The sequence below is a fragment of the Bos indicus x Bos taurus genome, chromosome 18 (assembly GCF_003369695.1).
Source record: "Bos indicus x Bos taurus breed Angus x Brahman F1 hybrid chromosome 18, Bos_hybrid_MaternalHap_v2.0, whole genome shotgun sequence".
NCBI classification, from domain to species: Eukaryota; Metazoa; Chordata; class Mammalia; order Artiodactyla; family Bovidae; genus Bos; species Bos indicus x Bos taurus.
Window position 1 is genome coordinate 51,899,765 of NC_040093.1, and position 23,219 is coordinate 51,922,983.

Here is a 23,219-nt window from a genome sequence, read left to right on the forward strand (position 1 = left end):
AGCTTATCTTCTACATGCTTGAAGGCTGACTGTTCGGAAGAGCAAGGGCTGATGGTGTCAACCTGGGGTCTATGCCCAGCCCTCTTTCAGGGGGCTTGTTTGTTCAAGGTTCCCCACTACACAAATGCACAGTCAGGCACTTAATACCTATATGTTCAACTGTGAACATGGTTCACACGATCATAACACTGAGAACATTACCTGTATGGGGGAGGATGGATTGTGGCGGGGATAGAAAACAATTCCTCATTTCTGCTTGGTGACAATCAAAAGATGCCATCAAAAATGATAATAAAGGAAGGAGAAAAAGAAAGAAGGAAACAAGTAGGCTGTTTAGAAACATGGAGGAAGGGGCTTCCCTGTGGTTGAGAATCTGTTTGTCAATGCAGGGGATGCGTGTTCAATCGCTGGTCCAAGAAGATCCCACATGCCACGGGGCAACTAAGCCCATGTGCCACAACTACTGAGCTGGCACTCTAGGGCCCATGCTTCACAAGAGAAGCCACAGCAATGAGAAGCCCATGCACCGCAACTGGACAGCAGCCCTCGCCAGATGCAACTAGAGAAAGCCCACATGCAGCAATGAAGACCCAGTGCAGCCAGAACAATCAATTAAGAAAGAAAAGTAACACGGAGGAAAATAACAGATGTAAAAGTGGCTGCCTTTGGACTTCCCTGGCAGTCCAGTGCAGGAGGACACAGTGTCCCTTCCATCCCTGGTCTGGGAAGATCCCACCATGGGGCAACTAGATCCGTGCTCCGCAACAAGAGAAGCCACCAAAATAAGAAGCCTGCACACCGCGACCAAGAGTGGCCCCTGCTCGCCGCAACTAGAGAAAGCCCGCGCCCAGCAATGGAGACCCAGTGCAGCCAAAATAAGTTAAAAAATAAAGTGGCTGCCGAACCTGGGGTTAAGCATAGAAGAGTGTCTGGTAATTCTCTCTTTAAATCAAGTACATATAATACTGTCTTTGTCTTAGTTTGTTCAGGACGCTGTAACAAACAATACCACAGACTTGGGGCCTTAAACAACCACCTCTGAGTTCTCACAGTTTGGAAACTGGAAGTATGAGAGATCAAGGTGCTGGCAGGCTTGGTGTCTGACGAGAGCCCCTTCCTGGATCATGATGGTACCCTCACCTGGAGAAAGGGTGAGGAACTCTGTGGGATCTGTTATGAGGGCCCCACCCCCATAACCTCATCACTCCCAGAGGCCCCCTCCTAACGCCATCATACTGGGGGTTAGGTTTCAACATATGAACGTGGGGTGACACATTTCACTCTATAGTCAATACTTAAATTATAAACAATAAAATGAAGTCCCCCAGGTGAAGTCCCCCAGAGTGGGACACCTGGCACAGTACTTGATGCAAAACAGATGGCATCATGAACGTGTGAGAGGTCCCTTCATCACTGCCACACACTGTACAAATCACTGATATTCATAGGCGACCTTGCTTCTATAGTTCAGAGAATACACTGTGACCACTGTCCAGAGAAATGCACCAACGGCTCTTCAAAGGAAGTTTTAATGGGTCTGCATGAAACAAAACAGTGATTCCAAGAAAAATGTAACAACCATCAGAAACACAACTGAAAACAGTGAGATACCATTTTTCACCAGTCAGGTTGACGGGGAGCTGCTGTGCTGGGGAACGTTCCAGATCCCTTACTTTGGCGGCTGGGATCAATGGAACTTCCAGAGGGAACTTGCCAAGAGCTATCAGCTTTACTTCAGGTACATCCTGCTAGGGCCAGCAATTCCAATTTCAGGGATTTATCCTAAAAAAGGACTCAACACTTGCACAAGAAAGCTGCTTGTGTCCAAAAACTGATAAGAACTTCATTGTCAACCAACAGGGGACCAGTTGGACAAGTTATGGCAAATGGAGATCTTCAGGATGGTCTCCAAAAAACACCTAATCAGAAGAAAGCTATTTGCTATACTTGTAGGAACAGAACTGGGGCGGGGGTGGGGGGTGGGGGGGTGGGTGCGGGCTGCGCTCCTATCTTCACTGAAAACCGAATCATTTTAAAGCCAAAAATAAATTCTTACAAACGGAAGGGGGAAACTGGGAGTTGTTGTGTAAGGAATAGAATTTGACCTTAGGAAAACGAAAAAGTTCTAGAGTTGGAGAGTGGTGATGGTTGCCCAACAATGTGAAGGTATTTAATGCCACAGAATTGCAAGCTTCAAAGTGGTTAAAATGGTACGTTTTACACCAATAAGAGTCATTATAAATGTGGCAACCCACTTCAAAAGGGAAGCCTGGCGTGCTGCAGTCCATGGGGTCGCAGAGAGTCGGACACGACTGAGCGACTGAACTTTAACCCTGAAAAGAGAATCCCGGCTGGTACGGAGCTTTAAAAGACGGGGGTAGGGCTGGAAAGTACCTATTCCGAAGAAGTTCCTCCCTTAGCAGCCCCTCACCCAGGAACTGGTTGGTGAGGGGGTGGGGAGCCTGTGGGAACCCCGGGCAGCCGGGCTGAGGAAAACTCGGGCGACGGAATCTCAGGGCGGCCGGGTGAGGGGAATTTCGGGCGGCTCGGTGAGGGAAACCCAGGGCGGCGAGGCGTGAGGGACCTCGGGAGGCGGAGCGCATGTCTTACGGCGCTGACAGCGTCATTCACCCAGAGTCTTCACCTGGAAACCTCCGCGCAGATTGGGGAACGGCACCGCCAGGCGCCTGCGCAGAGCTCGCGCCTGCGCGGACTTCGCGTGAGTGTGCGGGGCGGGGGGCGGAGGCGAACCAATCCCTGCGCCTGCGCAGAGTCAGACCGCGTCTTCGGGCTAGCGGGGGCGGGCTCAGGGTCGCCAGCCTATCTTCCGATGCCACTCATTGGCTGAGAGGCGGAGCATGGGCCAGATCCGTCTTTGACTGGGCAACACGCGAGCAGGTGGGGCGTTGAGGACCAATCGCCGGTCCCGCTGCGGCGCGGGTCTGGAAGGCCGGCTGCCGTGGGTTGGGGTCCCTCTGTTCTTCGGCCATGGCCTCAGAGAAGCCGATCGTGGTGGTGACTTGCACCGCGCCCGTCAACATCGCTGTCGTCAAGTACTGTGAGTGGTGGGCTCGTGAGGCGCAGGATCTAGGGGCCCTGCGGACAGGGAAACTGAGGCTGGGAGGAGCTTGTTTGGGCGGTGGACCGGGTCCCCGGCCAGCGGCAGGTGGGCTGGGCCCTCGTGTGGACGTGGTTGTGGGTACGCGTGCAGATGTGGGGACCCTCCCGCGGTGCGATCGCGGAGCTGGGCACCACGTGCAGCCAGGAGACCTGGGGACGTGTTTCATACAGGACGCCGGTCCCCGTGGGGGCTTGATTCCCACGGCCACGCCCACCCTGCCACCTCCACCTGCTCTCGGTGTCTGTCTTGTTCAGGTCTCAAGAATGCTCCCGGGACTGGCTCCTCTCCCTCACTAGTTTCTGGAGAGTCACCCGCGTGAATCTTGGAGTCCCCGGGGGGAGGGGCCACAATTTGCTTGGCAATATGCCTTTGCAAGGCAACTGGGCTGTTTCCAGTTGGGATCAATTATGGAAAAAGCTGCTGTAAACTTTTGTGTTCAGGTTTTTGTGTCAATGTAAGTTTTCATTCTTCTGGATAAATGCCCCAGGAGTACACTTGCTAGGCCATAGAGTGGTTGCATATTTGGTTTTTTAAAGAAACAAACTTCCCATTTGGCTGTACCATTTTTCATCCCCGCCAACCACATATAACGGTATGGGTGATCCAGCTTTCTGGCACGCATTGTTGTCACCAGCTGTTATTTTGGCCATTCTGATGGTGACATCACACTATGGCTTTAGCCTGTTTCTTCTGCTGCTCGGTGATGTTGAACAGCGTTCTGTGTGCTCATTTCCTCTCCGTGAGTCTTAGGTGAAATCTCTTTTCAGGACTTTCGTCCACATTCTAACTGAACTGTCTGCTTTTTACCATTGAGTTTTGAGAGTTCGTTTTGTATTTTAGATAATAATCCTTGCTACATACAAGGTTTGCAAATATTTTCTCCCGCCGTGTAGCTTCTCTTTTCATCCTCCTAACAGAGCCTTTCAAAGGGTTGAAGTTGTTAAATGGTGGTGGGGGCCAATGTGTCATCTGCTCCATCCTTGGTAGCAAGTCAGAGACGTCTTGATTCTAGCCCTTCATCCTGAGGAGTTTTTACTATGTTTTTTCCTAAAAGTTTTAGGCTTTTACATTTTAAGTTGAAGTCTGATCTATTTTGAGTACTTTTGTTCAAGACATGAGACTGAGGCGTGGCTGTGTTGGGCCATGGATGTCCAGTCACCCAGCGGCATTTTCAGAAGAGGCCGCACGCCTCCTCCAAGGAACTGCTTTTGCACTTTTGTCAGCAAGCAACTGGGCATGTTTATGGGGGATCGTTCTGGGTTCTCCTGGGTTACCTACCAGGATCGTTCTCCTCATGTCCTGTAACTGTCCGCCACCCCAAAGACGAAGGTGGGGACCCTTTTGTCCCCACCTGTGCCTAACAGTGGATCTGAGATTTTGGACTTTCTGGAAGGTTTTCCGTATTTGCTGTGATATGCAGGAGTGGAAGAGCTCAGCAGAAGTGGGGGTAATTCCAGAGTGTCTCCCGGGGTATAAGCAGGGAGATTTAAAAAATTTTCAGTAAATGGGGCTTCTTCTGTTTGGGAGGGAAAGGGAACAGACTTAAATCAGAGCACTCAGCACCCAGCAGGCACTCCAAGAATACTTGCTGAATGAGTGAAAAACAAAACAGAAGCAGTGAAGCAAAGGGATGGACTGGCCTCCAGCTCTGCTCTCAGGAGCTAAGTGAAGTACGGAGCAATCGACGAGGGATTCCTGAAGGCAGGGGCACAACAGGAGGGGGACTTAGATTGTGCAGTGAAAGAGCAAGATCCAGGCAACTTGGGGATCTATGAGGTGGCGGTGGTGGTGGGGAGGGGCAGGGAATTGGTGGGCGAGAGCAACAGGGTGCTGGTACACTGGGCTGGGACACTGACTGGCTTTGCGGCGGGCCGTCTGTTCCAGGGGGAAAGCGAGATGAGGAGCTGATCCTGCCCATCAATTCCTCTCTGAGCGTCACATTGCACCAGGATCAGGTGAGCATGGGTTGATGCTACACATCGAAAAAATATTTACAAAACCCCTGTTTACAGATGGTAGCAGTACATCTCCAGCCAACGAACGCCATCCGTCCCATCGCCCACTGTGAGGTGTGCTCAGCACACGGGCACGTACATGCTGAGCCCTCCTAGGAGGTCCCTGCCCTGCATTCTCTGCTGGGAGATGGGCGTGTGGGCCCTGCCCTGTGTAGTGGACACCCACGGGGCATCCCCACCACTTGAGCCTGGCCTGCCTTGGCCTCCACCTCCACGTCCCTGTTCTCTAGCAAAGCCACTGCCCTGAGCCGGCGACTAAGAGGGACCAGGGGAGGAAAGGCCCCACAGAGAGGGGGGCTTGGCCGGTACCCACCACTGAGGTGCCCTGAACTTTCTTTCCCAGTTGAAAACCACCACGACGGCCGCCATCAGCAGGGACTTCACAGAGGACCGGATTTGGCTGAATGGCCGGGAGGAGGATATGGGGCACCCTCGCCTCCAGGCCTGCCTGAGGGAGAGTGAGTAGGTTCCTTGGGGATGCTGGGGTTAGGACAAGCCTGCCCCTACCCCTGTGCTGCTTCCTCGCGCTGGGTGGGTCTGAGCGCACAGAAGCCGCTGCTGTCACCTGCCCCTCCCCACCTCACATCTCAGGGGCCGCCGATGCTTGTCAGCCTGGCCAGGTCTGGGCCTGGGGTCTCCCGAGAAGGGGGAGGTCTGTGTAAGGAGCTCGGGCAGAGGCCAGTCCCCCTGTGCTGACCCAGGCATCGTCTCCCTCCTCGCAGTCCGCCGCCTGGCCCGTAAGCGGAGGAGCGACGGCCATGAAGACCCACTGCCTCTCAGCCTCAGCTACAAGGTTCATGTGGCCTCGGAGAACAACTTCCCCACGGCTGCAGGCCTGGCCTCCTCGGCTGCAGGCTATGCCTGCTTAGGTGGGTGCCCCAGGACAGGTCCCAGTGCTTGCCCTGCATGCAAGGCCACGGCCTCAGCCATGTCGCACCTCTGAACGCTGAGATATTCTGGGGGCTCTGAAGGGAGGACCTGGCACATGACAAAATCCCCCTCAAACTGGCTTAAACTAAGTGAGGGTGATTTCTTGGCTTACGTAGCAGAACCCCAGGGCTGTGGCTCCAGGCTCCAGGCTCTCAGACAGCCTATTAGAAGCCCATCTTGCTCCTTCGGAATCCCTGCTCTGCCCTGCCCTCCTGTGGCTCAGTCTCTAGCAGGACCCCCCACCCCAAAGCTGGGGGCAAAGCCGGTCACCACAGCGGTGGGTGGTTGGGTCACGTCCTCCACGTAGCCCTGAGACCAGTGAACCAGGGCAGACAGCTTGCCTTGTGGACACCCCAGGGCCGCATCCCGGCATCATGCCCTTAAGAAGTCCTGGCCTACGCCCAGCACTGCCAGCAGCCCCAGGCCTCCTGGTCCCCAGAGGGCTCCTCCTCCCAGCAGCTCATGTACCCTGAGAGCCCTCTGTGGAGGCTAAGCCTGTGAGCACATGGGTGCTGAATGCCAGCCACGGAGCTGAGGGCCGAGGCTCCATCCCCCAGGTGCCCCCCTTCTCTGTCACTGAGCACAGACCACTCCCCCACCCCCAGCCTATCTGAGCCTCCCCCACCTCCACCTGCAGCCTACACCCTGGCCCGGGTCTATGGGGTGGACAGCGATCTGTCGGAAGTGGCCCGCAGGGGCTCAGGCAGCGCCTGCCGCAGCCTGTACGGTGGCTTTGTGGAGTGGCAGATGGGTGAGCGCCCTGATGGGAAGGACAGCGTCGCCCGTCAGGTGGCCCCCGAGTCACACTGGCCGGAGCTCCGAGTCCTGATCCTCGTGGTGAGTGGGGGGCCCAGCCGGGGTCGAGAGGGCCTTCCCAGGCTCCCTGGGCCGCAGGCATGGTGAAAGCCTCCCTCCCTCACCGCAGGTGAGCGCTGAGAGGAAGCCGATGGGCAGCACGGCAGGCATGCAGACCAGCGTGGAGACCAGTGCCCTGCTCAAGGTGAGGCCAGTGGGCAGCTGGGCGGGCGGCTCCTCAGGGGTGCTCGGAAACCAGGCTCCACGGCTCCATGCAGCTCACAGGCTGGCCATCTGCCTTGCAGTTCCGGGCAGAGGCACTGGTGCCGCCGCGCATGGCCGAGATGACCCGCTGCATCAGGGAGCGCAACTTCCAGGCCTTTGGCCAGCTGACCATGAAGGACAGCAACCAGTTCCACGCCACCTGCCTGGACACCTTCCCGCCCATCTCCTACCTCAGTGACACATCCCGGCGCATCATCCAGCTGGTGCACCGCTTCAACGCTCACCATGGGCAGACCAAGGCAGGTGTGGGGCTGGGCGTCCCAGGCGGGCTTCAAGGAGCCTGCTTTGCTGGGGGCTGCGTCTCCATCTCACTCTCATTGGTGGCACAGCCACCATGTTGGAAAAACTCCACTCCCCATCCTGAGTGGGTGGCCCTTGGGTCCTGGAAGCTGGTTTGAGCCCATCTGACTGCCCGGTTCCAGGTGGCGTACACTTTTGATGCGGGTCCCAACGCTGTGGTCTTCACTCTGGATGACACCGTGGCTGAGTTTGTGGCTGCCGTGAGGCACAGCTTCCCCCCTGAGTCGAACGGAGACAAGTGAGTTGCAGGCCCCCATCCAGGAGGCCGTGGCAGGCAGCAGCCATGAGGACCACAGGCAGTGTCCCCACATGTGTCCCCATGTGGCTGTGGATGCTCGTCCACTTGGCCCAGCCTCAGGGGCACATACGTGCCTGTCTCCAGCGGCCCCTGTGATGACGAAGGTATCTGGATTTCTCCCTCCCAGCTGTTTAAGGGGCCCTGTTCTCAGTGTGGGGACACTTGACCCACTAGCGATGTGAGAAGCGTGTGTGGGTTCTTTTTATCTGTCACCCTAAGGAGGCAGTGAAGCTTCTGGTAGGTGGAGCTGAGTACTGCTCCCATACTGTGTAGGATGGGCCCCACAATTGAGGATGTGGGGGCTCTGGACTCATCACCCTGGTTACCGCGGGGGTGGTTTGTGAGATTAAGCTTGAACTGAAGCCGTTTCTTAAGCTGTGTCCCCACGGGGCATGGCAGCATGGTGGGCCAGGGCGAGGGGCAGTACTATAGCCTCGTGGAGGTCTCCTGAAGCCCTCCCCTCAGAGACAGCTAGGCCTTGGCTTTCTCACTCCGTGTGTGCCTGTACCCACCATTTAACCACCTCGAGGTGTGCAGCCCAGTGGCGTTAAGAACAGGCTGAGCACCCTTGTTCATCAGCCCCAAAGCCCCAACCCCGCTGGCAGTCACGACCCCCAGCAGTCCTGCATCTGCCTGTGCTGCACACGTCCCACCCCTGCCGTCCTTGGACTGCAGTCCAGCCCTGCCTTCTTACCCCAGGTTTCTGAAGGGGCTGCCCGTGGAGCCCGTCCTGCTCTCAGATGAGCTTAAAGCTGCGCTGGGCATGGACCCCGTCCCTGGCAGCATCAGATACATCATTGCCACCCAGGTGAGTCCTGGCTGCACACCGCACGCGCCCTGCAGGCTTGCCCCAGGGCATCCACAGGAGGGTCAGTGAGGTAGCTGTGACCCTGCTCCTTGGTTTCACAGCACCTAGTGTTCCCCTCAGTCACTCATGAAGGATATTTAAGGACTGATGGATGCCTGTGGTATGCAGGGGTGGGGCTGGACTGTAGGGTACCCTCCAGAGCAAGTCAGGGTCCCATTTGACTCCCAGACCTGTGACCTATGCTCCCCAGGCCTTGGCCTCTGCCGACCGCCCTGGACTTGCTGTCCACTCCATGTCTTCCCAGAGGGACTGAGGCTCTGCCTGAGGATTGGGCCCTGGGTGGGCCCAGCATCACCAGGGTGTCTGACCTGCCTGCGTTTCCTGGAAGGGCAGATGCACTCTGTCCCTCCCTGATAATAATTTCTTAACCCCACAGGTGGGACCCGGGCCTCAGGTCCTGGATGACCCTGGTGCTCATCTCCTGGGTCCTGACGGTCTGCCAAAGCCAGCTGCCTGAGCACCTCTTTGATGGGGCCCGGCCGCCGCTGGGAGAAGGGGCCGCTTCGCTGGGACTGGGAGCTGGGTGTGGTGGTCAACAGGCCACGCTTTTTGGGATTTGTGGGTGACTGCCTGCTCTGGGCCGGGCCATGTGCTGTGGCCGAACTGGGCGATGGAATGACGCCTGCAGCCACCCAGGTGATCAGGGGCAGCCCCCCAAGTGCCTCACCTTTCCCTGACCTGCACCCAGTGCTTGCTGAGATGGGGACCTGGACCCCGATCCAAGACTAGGGGACTGAGCCGGCAGGGAGCTGCTGGTGCATCGATCATGAAGGGCTCTAGGGCTCTGGACTCATGGCCACCCCACTGCCACAGGAGGTGATGGCATGTCGGGGTACCCCTCAGAGCTGGAAGCCGGGTCACCATGCAGGGGACGACCTCAGGACAGCTCCATGAGGTGCTCCCCCAACTCTGAGCCCAGGCCCCTGAGCGGGTGCAGTGTTGTATCTGCGGGACCGGGGAGCAGTGCCAAGGCCAGAGTAAAGACAGTTTGAGGACTCCACCTGGCCTGGTGTGCTTTCTGCAGCCCTCACCCAGGGAGCTGGGTGGCCATTGTAGGGGGCGGGGCTGGGGCCTCCCTGCCATGGGTGGGATGCTCAGCACAGGCCACAGCCACACGGTGCTGGGTGGACGTGGTCACTAAGGCCGACAGGCTGGGGAAATGATTCGGGTTTGGCTTTAAGCTCGGTCCATGTCCCCCTTCCAAGTGAGTTCCATTCTTCTCCACTGTCCTAACCCAGCTGGGGGAAGTAGGGGGAGGGCTTCTGAGCCCTCTGACCTTGACCCAAAAGGGAGTCCAAGGAGGGAGGTGACAAAGGACAGGGCCCAGCACTACTACATTCTGGGTTTTCCCAGAAGCTTCCCATACTCACCCGCCCTTCCCCCCAAGTTAGTCCAGGGTTACCAATGGGGCCAAGGCCACCACACCTGCACTAGCGCAGGGCCGGATGCGGCCGGCCTCCCAGGAGGCTCCCCACGAGGTCAGGGGCTGGCCTGAAGCCCTGCTTCCCCTCCAGGAGTCCAGCTTCCCCTCCAGGAGTCCACCGAGGCCGGGCTGGCTGGGCCTGCAGGGGAAGAAGACCTGAGGTCCCGTGGAAGGAGTGGGGGCAAGGCTCCTGGGACCCCATCTGCCGCAGGCCTGTCACCTGGGGAACCGGGTTGGGGCGGAGCCAGCGGCGGGGCGGGGCGGCGCCGGAACTTGGGGAACTTGGGCGGGGCGGGAGGCTTGCTGAGCTCTGGGGCCTTGGGGTCTGAAGAGTCCGAGCCGCGTTCGAGCCGATCTGCCGCCATGGGGCAGATCGAGTGGGCCATGTGGGCCAACGAGCAGGCGCTGGCGTCCGGTCTGAGTGAGTGGGGGGCGCTCGCACTTTGGGCGGGGGCTGCAGAGGGACTGCTGAGCCTGGGGGCGGAGCGCCTCGGCAGTGCAGGGGGGCGCTGGGGCTGGGGAAGTAGGGGCCTGGAGACCCCAGGCTGCGAGAGGTAAAGGGGGAAGGACAGGCTGGAGAAGGGACGGGAGCAGGGGTCCTGAGGAGCCACAGACACCTGGCTGGAGCCTGGGGTTGGGCTCCGGGCCCGGAGGCTCCAGTGGGCGACCTGCAGCGCCGGTGGGAAGGGGGCTGGAGGCCTCTGTTGGGAGCAGGCTGCAGCCGCCAAGAGGAGCCTTGGGGCTGGGGAGGGGGATTCGGGGCCCTCCTGCCCCTGCACCCCGTGCACACCCACACCCCCATCCTCTGCCCTCCTCCTCCCCCGCCCCCACACACACACAAAAGAGGAAGTTCAGTCTGGGGAAGAAGCGCTTGCCCCCGTGGTTTCCGGAGAACTCACCGCCCAGCAGGGCTGGGAAAACCCAGCACGACCCACCCTTGCCTGGAGTGACCCTCCTGCCCTCGGATGGAAGCTCCCGCCCCTAAGGCTCCTGGGCTGCGGAGGTGGGCTCCTCCTGCCTCCTGGCCAGGGGCTTGGTCCATGGCACTGGGTGACCGCTCTGTCTCCCGGGGCGCAACCCTGAGTCTGCTCAGAAGGACATTGCACAAGGCAGCGGGGGACGACCCATGTGACCCCTCCCACCCAGCTCCCAGGGCCTGCTTCTGGGTAGGAAGGCGGCCGTCCCCCCTGCTTCCCTGTGCTCAACCGCGGTACGCACTTGGACTCGACTTCTCAGGAGAGGGTGGGGCCTGAGGCTTGAGGAAGCCGCCCGTGGCTCCGCCCCTCCCAGGAAGGCCCCGCCCCCAGTGGGAGTGGGCGGGCGAGAGGACCCGGGGATAAAGTGATGAGGAGGGTCTCAGCCACCGCATCTCACCTGGGACCCACCCTGAGGCCCCCACCACCAACCTGGGGACTGAAGGAAGGAGCCTGCGAAGCTGGGCTGCGTGTGGGGAGGGAGTACTTTAAGGTCACATTTTGGGGGGTGGGCAACTTTGGGGTGCCAGGCAGGGCAGCCCCCTCCTGGCTTCTAGATGGTGTAGAACCCAGTGGGTCAGTACATGGCTGTCCTTGCTTCTGCCCAGAGCTGTCTTTTTCCTCTGCTCTCCACCCCTCCCCATCACCACCGCAATGACTACTGCTCGTCTTCCTTCACAACCTTCTGGCTCTAAATTCCTCCTCTTGCTAACTCCTGACTCAGTACCAACTACAGGCCCCATGAGCATCTCAGCCCACCGGCCCTTTATGTTGTAGAGAATTGCATCTGATCAGATCACGGTCCCTCTATCTCCCACCACTCTGCCCCTACCCCTCTGGCCTCGGGGGCCCACCACCCTGGTGTTTGCCACAGGGCTGGCTCCCCCCACTTCACCTCTCTGCCCACATCCACCTGCTCAGAGAAGTGTTTCCAGAGTTCCCAGCCTGACAGCCACGCCACCCACCTCATTCTCCATGATCTGAAGTGTCTGTCCCCATCGAGAGACCCCAGCGCCCTCTGAGAGCTGAGGCTACCGCTAATGACGCAGGCTCAGGCCAAGGAAATTGCATGCCCAGGTTGAGTGGACGAGCCACTGCCTGAACGCAGGAGCAATGGCTCTTCCCTCCTCCAGCACAGCAAGTGTGAATGAACGTGACACCAGCAGAAGGCCAGGGTTCAGGGGCTGAAGGGAGGGGCGGGGGGTCAGAGCTTTTACCTCGTGGGACTCTGAGGCCAGACCGGGAAAGGCTGCCTGAACTCGAAACAGACCAAAAGATCGTCCCCTCCAAGGAGTTGTGTTATCTGCCACCACAGCCTGGATGAAGAAAGTCACAAGGAAGACAAAACCGCTGGAAACTCAGGCCTGTGCTACACACGGGGCAGGGGCTGCCCTCTCCCACTGTGCTGCAGGGACCACCAGCGAAGTTCAGGTCATCAGAAAGGAGTGCTGAAGGGCGTGCTCCAGCGAGGGCGAAGCTGGATCCAGAGGGAAGATGGCTATGCCACTGTGAAGACACTGACTGTAAATAATTAATAATTGTGGCTAATTTGGGGTGAGATTAAAGATAAACCTTCTAAAGTCCACATTTAGTTCAGGAAGAGGAATTTTAAAATTACAGTTTGATCAAGTCAGTAGAAGGCAGGAGAAGCAACAAGAAAAGCTTGTTCAAAAAAAAAAAAGAAAAGCTTGTTCAAGAGGAAACCCAAGTAAGATAACAAAGTAAGTTATTTGTGATCACAGTCAATAAAATGTGTCAAATTCACTATCAGATTGCTTAAAGGGTGAAGAATTTAACTCCATCAGCTGATTCATAAAGGGCCAACACTGGAAGCAACTGACATGTCCCAAAGGCTGCTGGTGTTGCTGCTAAGTCGCTTCAGTCGTGTCCGACTCTGTGCGACCCCAGAGACTGCAGCCCACCAGGCCCCCCGTCCCTGGGATTCTCCAGGCAAGAACACTGGAGTGGGTTGCCATTTCCTTCTCCAATGCATGAAAGTGAAAAGTGAAAGGGAAGTCGCTCAGTCGTGTCCGACTCTTAGCGACCCCATGGACTGCAGCCTACCAGGCTCCTCCGTCCATGGGACTTTCCAGGCAAGAGTACTGCAGGAGAATGCATAAATAAATTGTGGAAAACTACCCGATGAGACAAACAGCGAGCTGAAGCTCTGTGCAAACCACCCCAGGAAGGGCCTGGACCAACCTTCTGTCAGCAAAAGAAGAGCCCCCAGGAAACCTGGGGTGGGGGAGAATCTTGATATGGGTGGAGGTCACATGATGGGGGTCACACGTGTTAAAAGTCTGTGCACTTTAGGTAATTGTGATACCTCGGTAAGTGACTGGAACCCTGAGGATGGGTGGCCGTGACGGAGTGACAAGTGTGAGTGTGCATCACGCCTCTGAGCGGTACGCTGAAGCTACCACTGTAGAAGAAAATCACTGGGGAGGAACGGGGGCGATGCACATGCTCACAGCAGGTGGGCTGTGATCAGGTGCACACAGGGCCAGAGAGACCAGGCCCACCGACCCGGCATCACACAGAGCACACGAACAGGACCAGTCCACACACCCGGGCCGGGAGAGAGGGTCCATGCAGCTGGTACAAAGTCAACCTTAAATGGTTGGTGGTCCTTAAATGCACTGAGCAAACGCTCAGGGTGCCGCGGCTCACAGGCCTCGGGGGTGTGTCCAGGCTGGAGCCAGGCCCTGCCTCCCTCTCAGCAGCTCCTCAGCCCCCTCCCTGCCTCAAATGCTGCTCTTGGGGAAGGGTCCCAACGCCCATGCCTACAGCCACCCCCATCATCTACCAAGGTCTCCCCCGCCTGGGTCCCCTTCCTGGGCTAACACGGGGGCGGACAGGGCAGCTCTGTGGTGGACTGGTGGCCCTCCTTGGGGAGGGAGCCCTGGGGAGGTGGCCAGAGCCCCTGCAGGGATGGGGTATGGCACCTACTAACCTCCTTCTCCTCTGCCCACAGTCCTTATCACCGGGGGCATCGTGGCCACAGCCGGTCAGTTCACCCAGTGGTACCTGGGCGCCTACTCCATGTATCCTCTTGCTGCAGACCCAGATCGGGGTTGGGGCCACAGAGGCTGCTGCCCCTTGAAGGCAGGAGGGGCTCCGAGCAGGGAGGTGACAGAGCCTGGGGACCTGGGCCCTGGCAAGGGAGGGAGGTGTCCGCGGCACCTGAGGGCTGACACTGAGGCCCGAGAATGCTCGGGGTCCCTCCACATTCCCTTCTATCAGTCACCCTCCCCAACTGGCCGGGCCTCCCCAGGGGACCGAGCCCCACTTGTCCCGGCCAGTCCAGCTGTTACAAGCCGTCCAGACGCCAAGGCAGGCATGGGGGAGGGAGGCTGCCCTGTTGGAATCCTGTGGACCTCAGGCAGTGGCCACACCTCTCTGTTCTCTCATCAAAAGAGCTGACTCCCTGGGGCCTCTCAGGCTTGATCTGGGCTGTTCCTTAACCTCCGCTTCAGAGCAGCGGGCGTATTGGTCTGCCTGCTGGAATACCCTCGAGGGAGGAGGAGCAAGGGCTCCACCATGGAGAGGTGGTGAGTTTCCTTCCGGGCTCTGGGCACCACCCCCCCACCCCCACCAGCTGTCACTACGAGGAGCCTGTCACTCCTGTCTCTCCGAGGCTCCAGCACTAGCCCACTCAGGATCTGCCCTGCCACTGAGCCTGAGACCCCCTCCCCTCCCCGGGACGAAGAACTGGGTGGTCTGAGAGGCTGCGGCAGGTGGAGGGTGACATGGCCTGTCTCCCCCTCCCGCCTAGTGGACAGAAGTACCTGACCAGAGTGGTGAAGCTGTTTGGGCCCCTCACCAGGAACTACTACATCCGGGCCTTCTTGCACCTCGGGTGAGCCTGCACCCACTTGGGACCCCCCAGCACCACCGGCAGAGGACTGCTGGGGTCAATCAGGCCCCTCCCAGCCCAGAACCCGTTCCAAACAAAAACCCATGTCCCAGGCTCTGCCAGGGGTTCCCCAAACTTGTATCTGCCATTAACACTTCACCCCAGCCTGATAGCTTAACTCAGGGGTAATCGGTGCCCCGGGCTCAGCTGCCCACGGTGAGTCTGTTGGAGACACCGCCATGCTGCCGAGACCTCTTCCCAGGGTGGTGGCCAGGGGCCAAGAGCCCTGTCCTAAGACTCGGGAAGGTGCAGACCAGGTAGAGAACAGCTCGGGGTGGAGTTAGAAGTCCAGCCGTAGCACTGGGCCTCCCCTCCATTCAGGGTCCTGCGATCCTGTGCTGTCTGACCCGGGCCGGGGGCGGGGGAGCTGCGGACCCCCTCTGACCATCCTCTGTCTCCCCTGTCCCTTCTGACTGCCCTCCACCCCTACTCCAGGCTGGCGGTACCTGCTGGCTTCCTGCTCGCCACCATCCTGGGGACAGCCTGCTTGGCCATCGCAAGCGGCATCTATCTGCTGGTGGGTAGCATCCTTGCAGTCAGCCTCAGCCTCATTGCTGGCCCTGCAAGCCGAGCCCGTGTCCTGGCTTACGTTGTGGGGACAGTGACACTGTGGCCTCCATGTGTGGCCCATCTAATGTGCTAGCCACTCCCCTACATCCTCCTGTAACCCATGCCACAGAGCCTCGACAGGGGAGGGGGGAACCCCACTTTACAGACAAGCGGCAAAAATTCGGAGAGGGGACTTGGCTGGCCCGCCGAGCCCTGCTTGAAGTGGGATCCATTGCTGAGTTTTCTATCTAGTTCAGGGTGCTGCCAGGAGCACTTCCCTGGGACTCATGAGCCTGGGTGGTGCCATAAGCCACGCGGGGCTGGGTTTGCCTGGAGTCCAGGTTATGCAAAAGGCCCCTTAAGGCCATCTTTATAGCAGGGTGGGGAGGCTGGGAGGTGGGGAGGAGGGGGCGGGGAGCTACAACAGTGGAGGGGGGAGGGACGAGGATCCCTGCCAGGCACAGGTTGCTGAACGCCCACTGTTCGCATGCTGCCTGCCGCCGTCAGCCCACAGGCATGGGTTCCAACCCAGACACAGCCTCCAGCCTCCCAGAGTCAGTTTTGACTCGATTGCTCTACTAATTCCAACTCCAGGCGCCCACCTCGTACATCGCAGCTGAGTCCTGTGCCGCTTGTTCCAATCTTTCCCCCATGTTTTCTGTTGGGGTTTTGTCTTCTTGTTAGTTTGCAGGAACCGTGAGTGTGCTTTCATTGTGAACCCTTTGTAGGTTTTAGCTTTTGAGGATACTTCCTCTCTGTTAGGGATCCTTGGATTCTTCACTGAGCAGAACACAAGTTTGTCATCTAAGTTGTTTTTCTACTTTATGGTTTGTGCTTTTCTCCCCCTGCTGCCTGTCTGCTGTATTTCCCTGCATTATCTTCCTTTAATTTTCTAGCTTTAGCTTCTGGGATAGAGTGTTCTAGTCTTTAACTTAGGAGGTGTGATTATAGAACCTCTTTTCATTCTTATACTTCATAAATTATATGTCGTCACTTTTTTTTTTTAATCAACTATTATGGGATACAAAGTTAGAGATATACATTTCTAGGTCCACTTGGCCTATGGCTGTGGGGCAGGCCCAGGATTCTGCATTTCGGCAACTTCCCTGGGCTGCAGTCTCCCCCCTTGACATGCCTGGGCCCCTGGCCTCCCACACTGTTCCTGCCACCCCACCCCCGACCCCCACCCAGAGCTGCTGGCCTCAGTTCATCATCATGCCCCTTAGGCCTGGGCTCCTGTCCTGCTCCCAGCCCTTAGTCCCTGGGAGGAAGCCTGGTCTTGGGCTGTGCGCCTGGCAGTGGCCTCCAGGGGTCATTCAGAAGCCCCAGAGTTCCACTGTCCCCCTCTCGAGTTGAGGTGTCTCCTGGCTGGTGAGACAGCTGGGTTCTGACCATGTAGCCTCAGGCCTGGCACATAACCTCACTGAGCTACAGCCCCTCAGGTCTTGCTGAGCTCAGTCCTTTTCTGGACCCTGGCGGGGGTAGGGGAGCGCAGGGACTGGGTAAGGGGGCGGCCCAGGAGGACCCACGCCCAGCCTGTGTGTCCTGCAGGCAGCCATCCGTGGGGAGCAGTGGAGCCCCATTGAGCCCAAGCCCAAGGAGCGGCCGCAGATTGGGGGCACCATCAAGCAGCCGCCCAGCAACCCTCCACCCCGGCCCCCGGCTGAGGCCCGCAAGAAGCCGAGTGAGGAGGCGGCGGGGGTCCCCACGGGTGGCCCCCAGGAAAACCCCATGCCAGTGAATGACGAGGTCGTGTGACCAGAACCTCAAGCCGCTCTGGCCCGCTGAAGCTTTGAAGGTCCTTCCTCCTGTGGGCAGGCTAGTGGGTGGGTGGGGGTGTGTGGCGCCCAGCCAGGGGTGTCCCCTTTCCTGCAGCCTCCTTGGGGTTCCTTGACAGCAGGGCTGGGGTCTCGGTGCCTCGCCTGTTCCATGAATCATGTACCTGGAATTCCCTGTGTTTGTGTTTCTGCTCTGGAAATGAATGTCTCGGGTCTGGGGGGAGGGCCTGTGTCCTCCCAGATCCCCCATCTGCCAGGGCTCACCTGCTGGAGCACCCCTCAGACCACCCCAGGGTTGATGTGCCATAGGCAAGACGCCCGCACAAGAACTTCCGCCCACTCTGGGTCGCCAAAACTGTTACCAAACCAAATGCAGGTCCTCTTACCCCCGTGCAGCAAAGCGAACCTACTGACTTGGGTCGTGGTGAAGGAAAGCGTAGCATTATCGCAGGTGCTGAGCTAGGAGGCCAAGCGGCTCATGCTCAGAAGACCCCCAGCCCCCTCATGGCTTTCAGGGAAAGGTTTTTAAGGACAGTGAGGGAGGGTGGTGGGTAATCAACAGACAAGAGACCCAAATTTGGTTCCACAACACACACACACACCACACATGTCCCCTGCTTACTCCAACACACCACACAGACACCATACAAGCCATGGCAGGGGCCCCAAAGCTCATCAGCTCACACCCAGCCTGCGAGGCCCTTCCTTCCTGGATACTCAGTCCCCCAAAGTCTGGGAAAATCCTTCAGTCACTGGCCTCCTGCTCTCACAGTTTCAGAACCGGGGTCTCTGGGACCTCTGTCCCGGAGGGCACCCTGCCCATCAACCAACACTCTGTCTTCAGCATAAATCCAGTGGGCTCACCGTTCCCCACCCCCTGGCTACTCCCAGCACTACCTGGGCCTGCCCAGTGCCCGGCTCAGAGCCCAGAGACACACAGGGCAGACCCCACCCTACCCCCAGCCCCACTGCTCTGGACCCCATCACCCTGCCCACTGGCCTCCAGCCACCCTGACCTCCCAGACACAGCCTCTGCATGGTCCGCTCCCTCTGCCTGGAGCACAGGGCCCTGGGTGGCCAGCCGGGTCCTCCCCAGGTGGCCTCCACTGCAGCGCCTCTCTTCCTGATGTGTTCACAACCAACAGGCCAAGCGCTTTGCCACGGGTCCTGCGGCCGTGAGCCACCCTCAGGGCGGCGGGGGGCTGCGCGTTTTGTCACTGCTCCATTCCCAGTGCTGGGCGTAAGTGCTGACTGAAGACTCCTTCCAGGCTCAAGACATAGTCACCTCCTCCAGGAAGCCTTCTCTGAGACCCTCCCGCCTTCCTGGGCCTTACACACAGTAGGTGTCAGTCATCGGGTGAAAACGGCAGGGGGTGCAGACAACCGTCCTGCAGCCCTGCGGCTCGGCATCAGCCCTCGGAACTGAGGTGCATCACAGGTAGCGGGAGGCTGAGACTCTAAAGGGGGTCGTGACTGAGGCTGTGCTGAGGCTGTGCACTCAGACTCTGAACTCTGCCTGGAATGTGCTCTGGTCCAGGATATCCTGCCACGAGTGGGCGGGCAGTTCCTCGGTAGCTGATGGGGCACCTGAGCTGGTAAGCCTGGCTGCCCCTCTCTAGCAGGTCACCTACAGTGCACAGAAACCCTAGGGGGGTGTCTAGAGTTTTCTGGGCCCCTACTGGGGCTGGGGGAGCATGACTCAGCCAAGTTAAAGACATGTCCCCTGAGTTGACCACTTGCCCTGAAGTTACCCTGAGGACACCTGTCCGTGGGGCGGGGAGGTGGTCCCCAGGGACCACAGCCATGTCTGTGAATAGAGGGCTGGGCTTTGGGAGTGTGGCCCATCGCCAGGCCCGGGAACCACTGCTCATCCATCAGGGCACACTTGGGCTCTTCTGTTGAAACCTGCCCCGCCCTGGGTGCGCCTGGGATCATGCACAGATCTTTCTAGGACACACCACACCAGCGGCTGCCCCTGGCGGGCGGTGATCAGTGACTGCCCCTTGGGCCCAGATGGGTATAGAGGGCCTGGCGGGGGTGAAAGTGAGAGAGGGGCTTCACCCACTGCCCTCTGTGCCATCCAGGTCTGTGTTCTGGGGGCGGTTTATCAAGTAAACAACTTAGATTCACATGGAAAATGAAAAGCTGTTTTAGAAACACAGGGGTACTTGTTCCTCCCAAGGGGCTGGGGTGAGGGCTGCCCAGGGGCCTGGAGGTGGAGGCAGCCATCAGAACACAGTTTCCCTTTTCTGTAGGTGTTTTAACAAGTCCTAGAACAGTGAAAATGTTCCTTCTAGCCTGGCTGTTTCTGTGAAAGGGTAAACTGTGAATTTCGAGGTGGGGGCTGCCGGGCACAGGCCCCCGCCCCGCTCCTCACCCCAGCCTTTACTGGAGCCAGCCCTTCCTGGAGGCTCGTACCTGCCCAAGACCCCAGGGGCACATAAATAACCAATAAATACACATAAATAGGAGGGCCTCCCTGGAGGCCAGTTCAGGAGCCAAGCGGCAGTCACCGGGCCGACCTGGGCAGGACGCAGGTGCAGCCCACAGGCACGCGGATGAACTCAGCATGGAAGGTGAAGGCCCCAGGCGTGGGCGCCCCCGTGGCGTTCCGGGAGCAGGGCCTGCGGCGTAGCACCAGGAGGCTCTGGACCAGCGGCACTGAGTTGAGTGCGGCCGTCTCACGGCCCGTCTTAGCGCTGATACAGCCCCGGCACAGGCACTCGGCGAAGGCCAGCTTCTGTGGGTAGCGGCTCTCGTCCGTGTCCACACTGCGAGGACAAGTGGGGTGTCAGAGAGCCTGGAGGGTGCCTCCCTCCCTCCCCACGCTCCCCTACCCAGCCATATGCACTCAGGGCCCAGGGCCTGCGGTGTGGGGCACTGAGAGCACGTGGCACACAGCTGGTGTCCAATGAGTGCGGGTATGCACGTGCCCCATGGCCTCCCAGAGCATGGAAGCCTGCTCTCTTCCCACCTGTCCCAGTCTCACCCCTGCAAGGACTCAGATAGGGAGCCCAAAATAACCCAGGGGACCCTGGTGTCCCAGGTCTGGGCTGCGATTGAGACATGAGGCGAGGACTGGCTCACGTGGAGCCTTACCCTTGCCCTCACGGAGCTGGAACCGCCGGCCGGAGGTCACAGGGAGAGCGCCCAGGCCCCAGGAGCCCGCCCTCACCGGTATCTCCAGGGAGAGATGGAGCGCTGGTGGACGTCAGCTTCCAGCACCTCCCCCGGCTGCAGCACGGGGCACTGAGTCCCGGCCGGGCCCCCCGCGTGCCTCCTCCTGCGGCCTACCGCCTCCAGGCTGGACACCAGGGCCACCGGCAACGCCTGCTCCCACTTGGCAGCTCGGGCCAGCAGGTGTGGGGGGGCGTGGCCCAGGGGCAGCTCCTCGGCGGAGTAGCAGCGCAGGGTCCCAGGGCTGTGGGGGTGGGTGTGGGCCCCCACCAGCAGTGAGGGGCTGTGGCGAGCCAGGCTGGCGGGAAGCCAGAGCAGAAGCAGGAGGCCAGGGAGGAGCTGGTGGAACAGGCGGTGGGTGGTCAGGGGTGGTCAGGGGTGGTCAGGGATGGGGCCCTCCACTGCCACCCGCGGGCTCTGCTCCCGGTGGAAGGATGGGGTGGGGGAGGTGTAGCCTTTACGGCTGAGGGAACAGGAGGTCCAGAGGGGCCAGCCTCTCAGCCCAAGCTCGCCAGTGAACCTGGGATCCAGGATCCTGGCTCCCTTTGACCCCGAGATCTGATGGGTTTCCTGGACCCTACCCCCAGCATCCTCAGCCTGGGGGGTCAGTGAACCTCCAGCCCTTCAGGGTGCAGGTGGGGGTACGGGGAGAGGAGCATCTTACCATTGCAGCAGGGGCTGGGCTCTGGGCTCCCGGCTCCAGCACGTCCCTGGTGGTTGACCTGGCGGCGGCTGGCCTGTGGTGCCCTTTATACCTGGGGCCACACCTGGGGAAAATCCGGGCACCGCTTCCTCCTCGGGAAGTGCCTGGCCGTGCTTCCTCCTTCCCTCCCTGCTACCGTCCCCTCCCCTCCTCCTCCTCCATCCTCCGCCACCACCCCCATCTCTCCCCCGTCCCTCCCCTGCACCCCCCAGGGGGACCCTGCCTCAGGCAGAGCACTTGCAAATGTGGCTGAGAATGAAGGGTCTTGCCTGACACTCTTGAACCTTCTGTATCGAGTCCTAGCCACTTGTATGTTTCTGCGGTTTGGACCTGGTGCCCGGGGGGCGAGGGGCTCCTTCATTTTGCGCTGCCGTCCAGTCCCCCACCAGGCTTGATTCTCTCATCCATTCTTCTTGCCAAGAGGGAGGTTCCAGAAGGGACAGGGGTCGGTGAGCGTCTTTAGGTTTCCCTGTTGGGCTTTTGTGGTTTTATCAACAAAGTGTAAGTCTAAGCGCGAGGGGGTGATGATGCCCTGGAACCTTTAAGATGCAGGGTGCCCTAGGAAGGTTTCTAAGGAGGCCCCAGGAACCCACCTGTAGCAACTCTGTGCAGCTGGCTGGGGGTGCTGGGGTGGGGGGCTTCATTATCCTGAAAAGGAGCCAGTTTGGAGCCAGATTCTGCAAAGTTTTGAGTGCTAGGTTTGGACGCCATCCTGGGAGGGCCTGTCTGCCCTGGTCTCTCGAATCTGTACCACATGTCCAGCTGAGGAGGGCCTTGCTGTGGAGCATGGGGTCAGCTCTCCTGGTTTCCCACCTGCCCGCAGGAGGCAGAATGCACACCATCAAGGTGCCAGTCTGAGTTTGGAGGCCCAGACTCGGTGGATAGGAAGACCCCTGAGGCAGCACTGGGAGAGGCAGTGTAACACCTGGGCCCTCCCAGGGCCTCTACTGGGCAGTGCGTGACTCTGGGCCTCCAGTCCACCCTCCCTCCACGCCTTGATCTGGAGTAAACCTTTCCGAAGCAGGCGCTGCATCATAGCTGTTCTCCTGGCTTCTTCCGGATGAATGGATGGACACATTGAGTCCCCAGGCTGTTCCTGCCTACCACGCCCCTGCCCATGGCCACCCACCTTCTGCTGATACACCTCCTGCAGTGGGGAGCTCACCACCTGTATTCGTCACAAGTGGGGGCCTTAAGAGAAGTGTCTTTTCTCAGGTTTGGAGGCCGGAAGCCCCAGGTCAGTGTAGGCAGGGCCTCTCTCCCAGCCCTGGTGGCTCCTGTGGTCCTCGGAGGTCCCGCGGGTGCCTCTCTCCCCAGGTATCTCTCCTCCACAGCTTTCACACTCTCCAAATCCAGGATGATATCATCAAGATCTGACCTTGACCACGGCTGCAGAGACCCTTTCCTCAGATAAAGGCACACTCCTCATGGGCACTGGGGCTATTAGGACCTCGACATGACTGAAGCAACTTAGCAGCAGCAGCAGCAGCAGCATGGTTTTAGGGGAACAACAGAGCCCCTTATACCTTCCCCTGGGCCAGATGCTCAGGTTGAGAAAGACCCCGCTTTCCTACAGGGCACTCGGACCTCAGAAATTCCAGTCCCTCCTGCCTGGGCCCCACAAGTGAGGGGAAGTGGTACCTGTGCCTGGCAACAGCCCCTGGGGAGAAGCTGCCTGGAGACTGGGGAGGTGGCCCCAGCAGTGGCCTTGCCTTTGTGTGGCTGGGATTCCCACACAGGATCTTTGTAAGTGAAAGGCTGTAGAACTCGCTCACGCAGTGGTCCCTACGCCAAGGGCTGAGCTCTGGCAATTTCTGTGTCTTTCTGAACAGCTGAGTGAGTGGGAGAGTCAGGGACAAGTCTTGAGGCCAGGCCATGTGCCTCCCTCACCGCTGCCCTGAGCTGTTCTGTGGGCACTGGCGGGCTGGTTGGGGTTGGGGTCGGGGTCTGGGGCATCAGCCGGAAAGACAGGGCGGGGCCCAGCAGTGCCTCATTCCTGCGGGTGGCTGAGGCAAGCATACCAGTACCAGGTTGGGCAAGACTGGAAAGGGAGCTGCAGGAGGAAGGCCAGAAGGCTGTTGTGGAGG

General features: G+C 59.2%; 3 protein-coding genes across 3 annotated transcripts; 2 read left to right on the plus strand and 1 right to left on the minus strand.

Moving 5' to 3' along the window:
- Positions 1-2,913: 2,913 nt before the first annotated feature.
- Positions 2,914-9,612, plus strand: MVD (mevalonate diphosphate decarboxylase). Its single transcript, XM_027513824.1, has 10 exons — positions 2,914-3,058; positions 5,006-5,076; positions 5,480-5,594; positions 5,859-6,005; positions 6,704-6,903; positions 6,992-7,066; positions 7,167-7,385; positions 7,569-7,684; positions 8,444-8,552; positions 8,989-9,612. Exons 1-10 carry the CDS (start codon positions 2,989-2,991, stop codon positions 9,067-9,069), a joined length of 1,203 nt encoding a protein of 400 aa, XP_027369625.1. The 5' UTR covers positions 2,914-2,988; the 3' UTR covers positions 9,070-9,612.
- A 705-nt stretch (positions 9,613-10,317) lies between these two features.
- LOC113875431 (cytochrome b-245 light chain) lies at positions 10,318-17,429 on the plus strand. The gene is made up of 6 exons (XM_027513826.1): positions 10,318-10,456; positions 13,984-14,053; positions 14,486-14,560; positions 14,785-14,868; positions 15,361-15,442; positions 17,026-17,429. Exons 1-6 carry the CDS (start codon positions 10,399-10,401, stop codon positions 17,230-17,232), a joined length of 576 nt encoding a protein of 191 aa, XP_027369627.1. The 5' UTR covers positions 10,318-10,398; the 3' UTR covers positions 17,233-17,429.
- Positions 17,430-19,708: 2,279 nt separating this feature from the next.
- IL17C (interleukin 17C) lies at positions 19,709-20,801 on the minus strand (the record flags this gene model as incomplete). Its single annotated transcript, XM_027513671.1, has 2 exons — positions 19,709-20,023; positions 20,428-20,801. Coding segments are annotated over 2 exons (636 nt in total), but the record flags the coding sequence as incomplete, so codon positions are not given.
- Between the last annotated feature and the right edge of the window lie 2,418 nt (positions 20,802-23,219).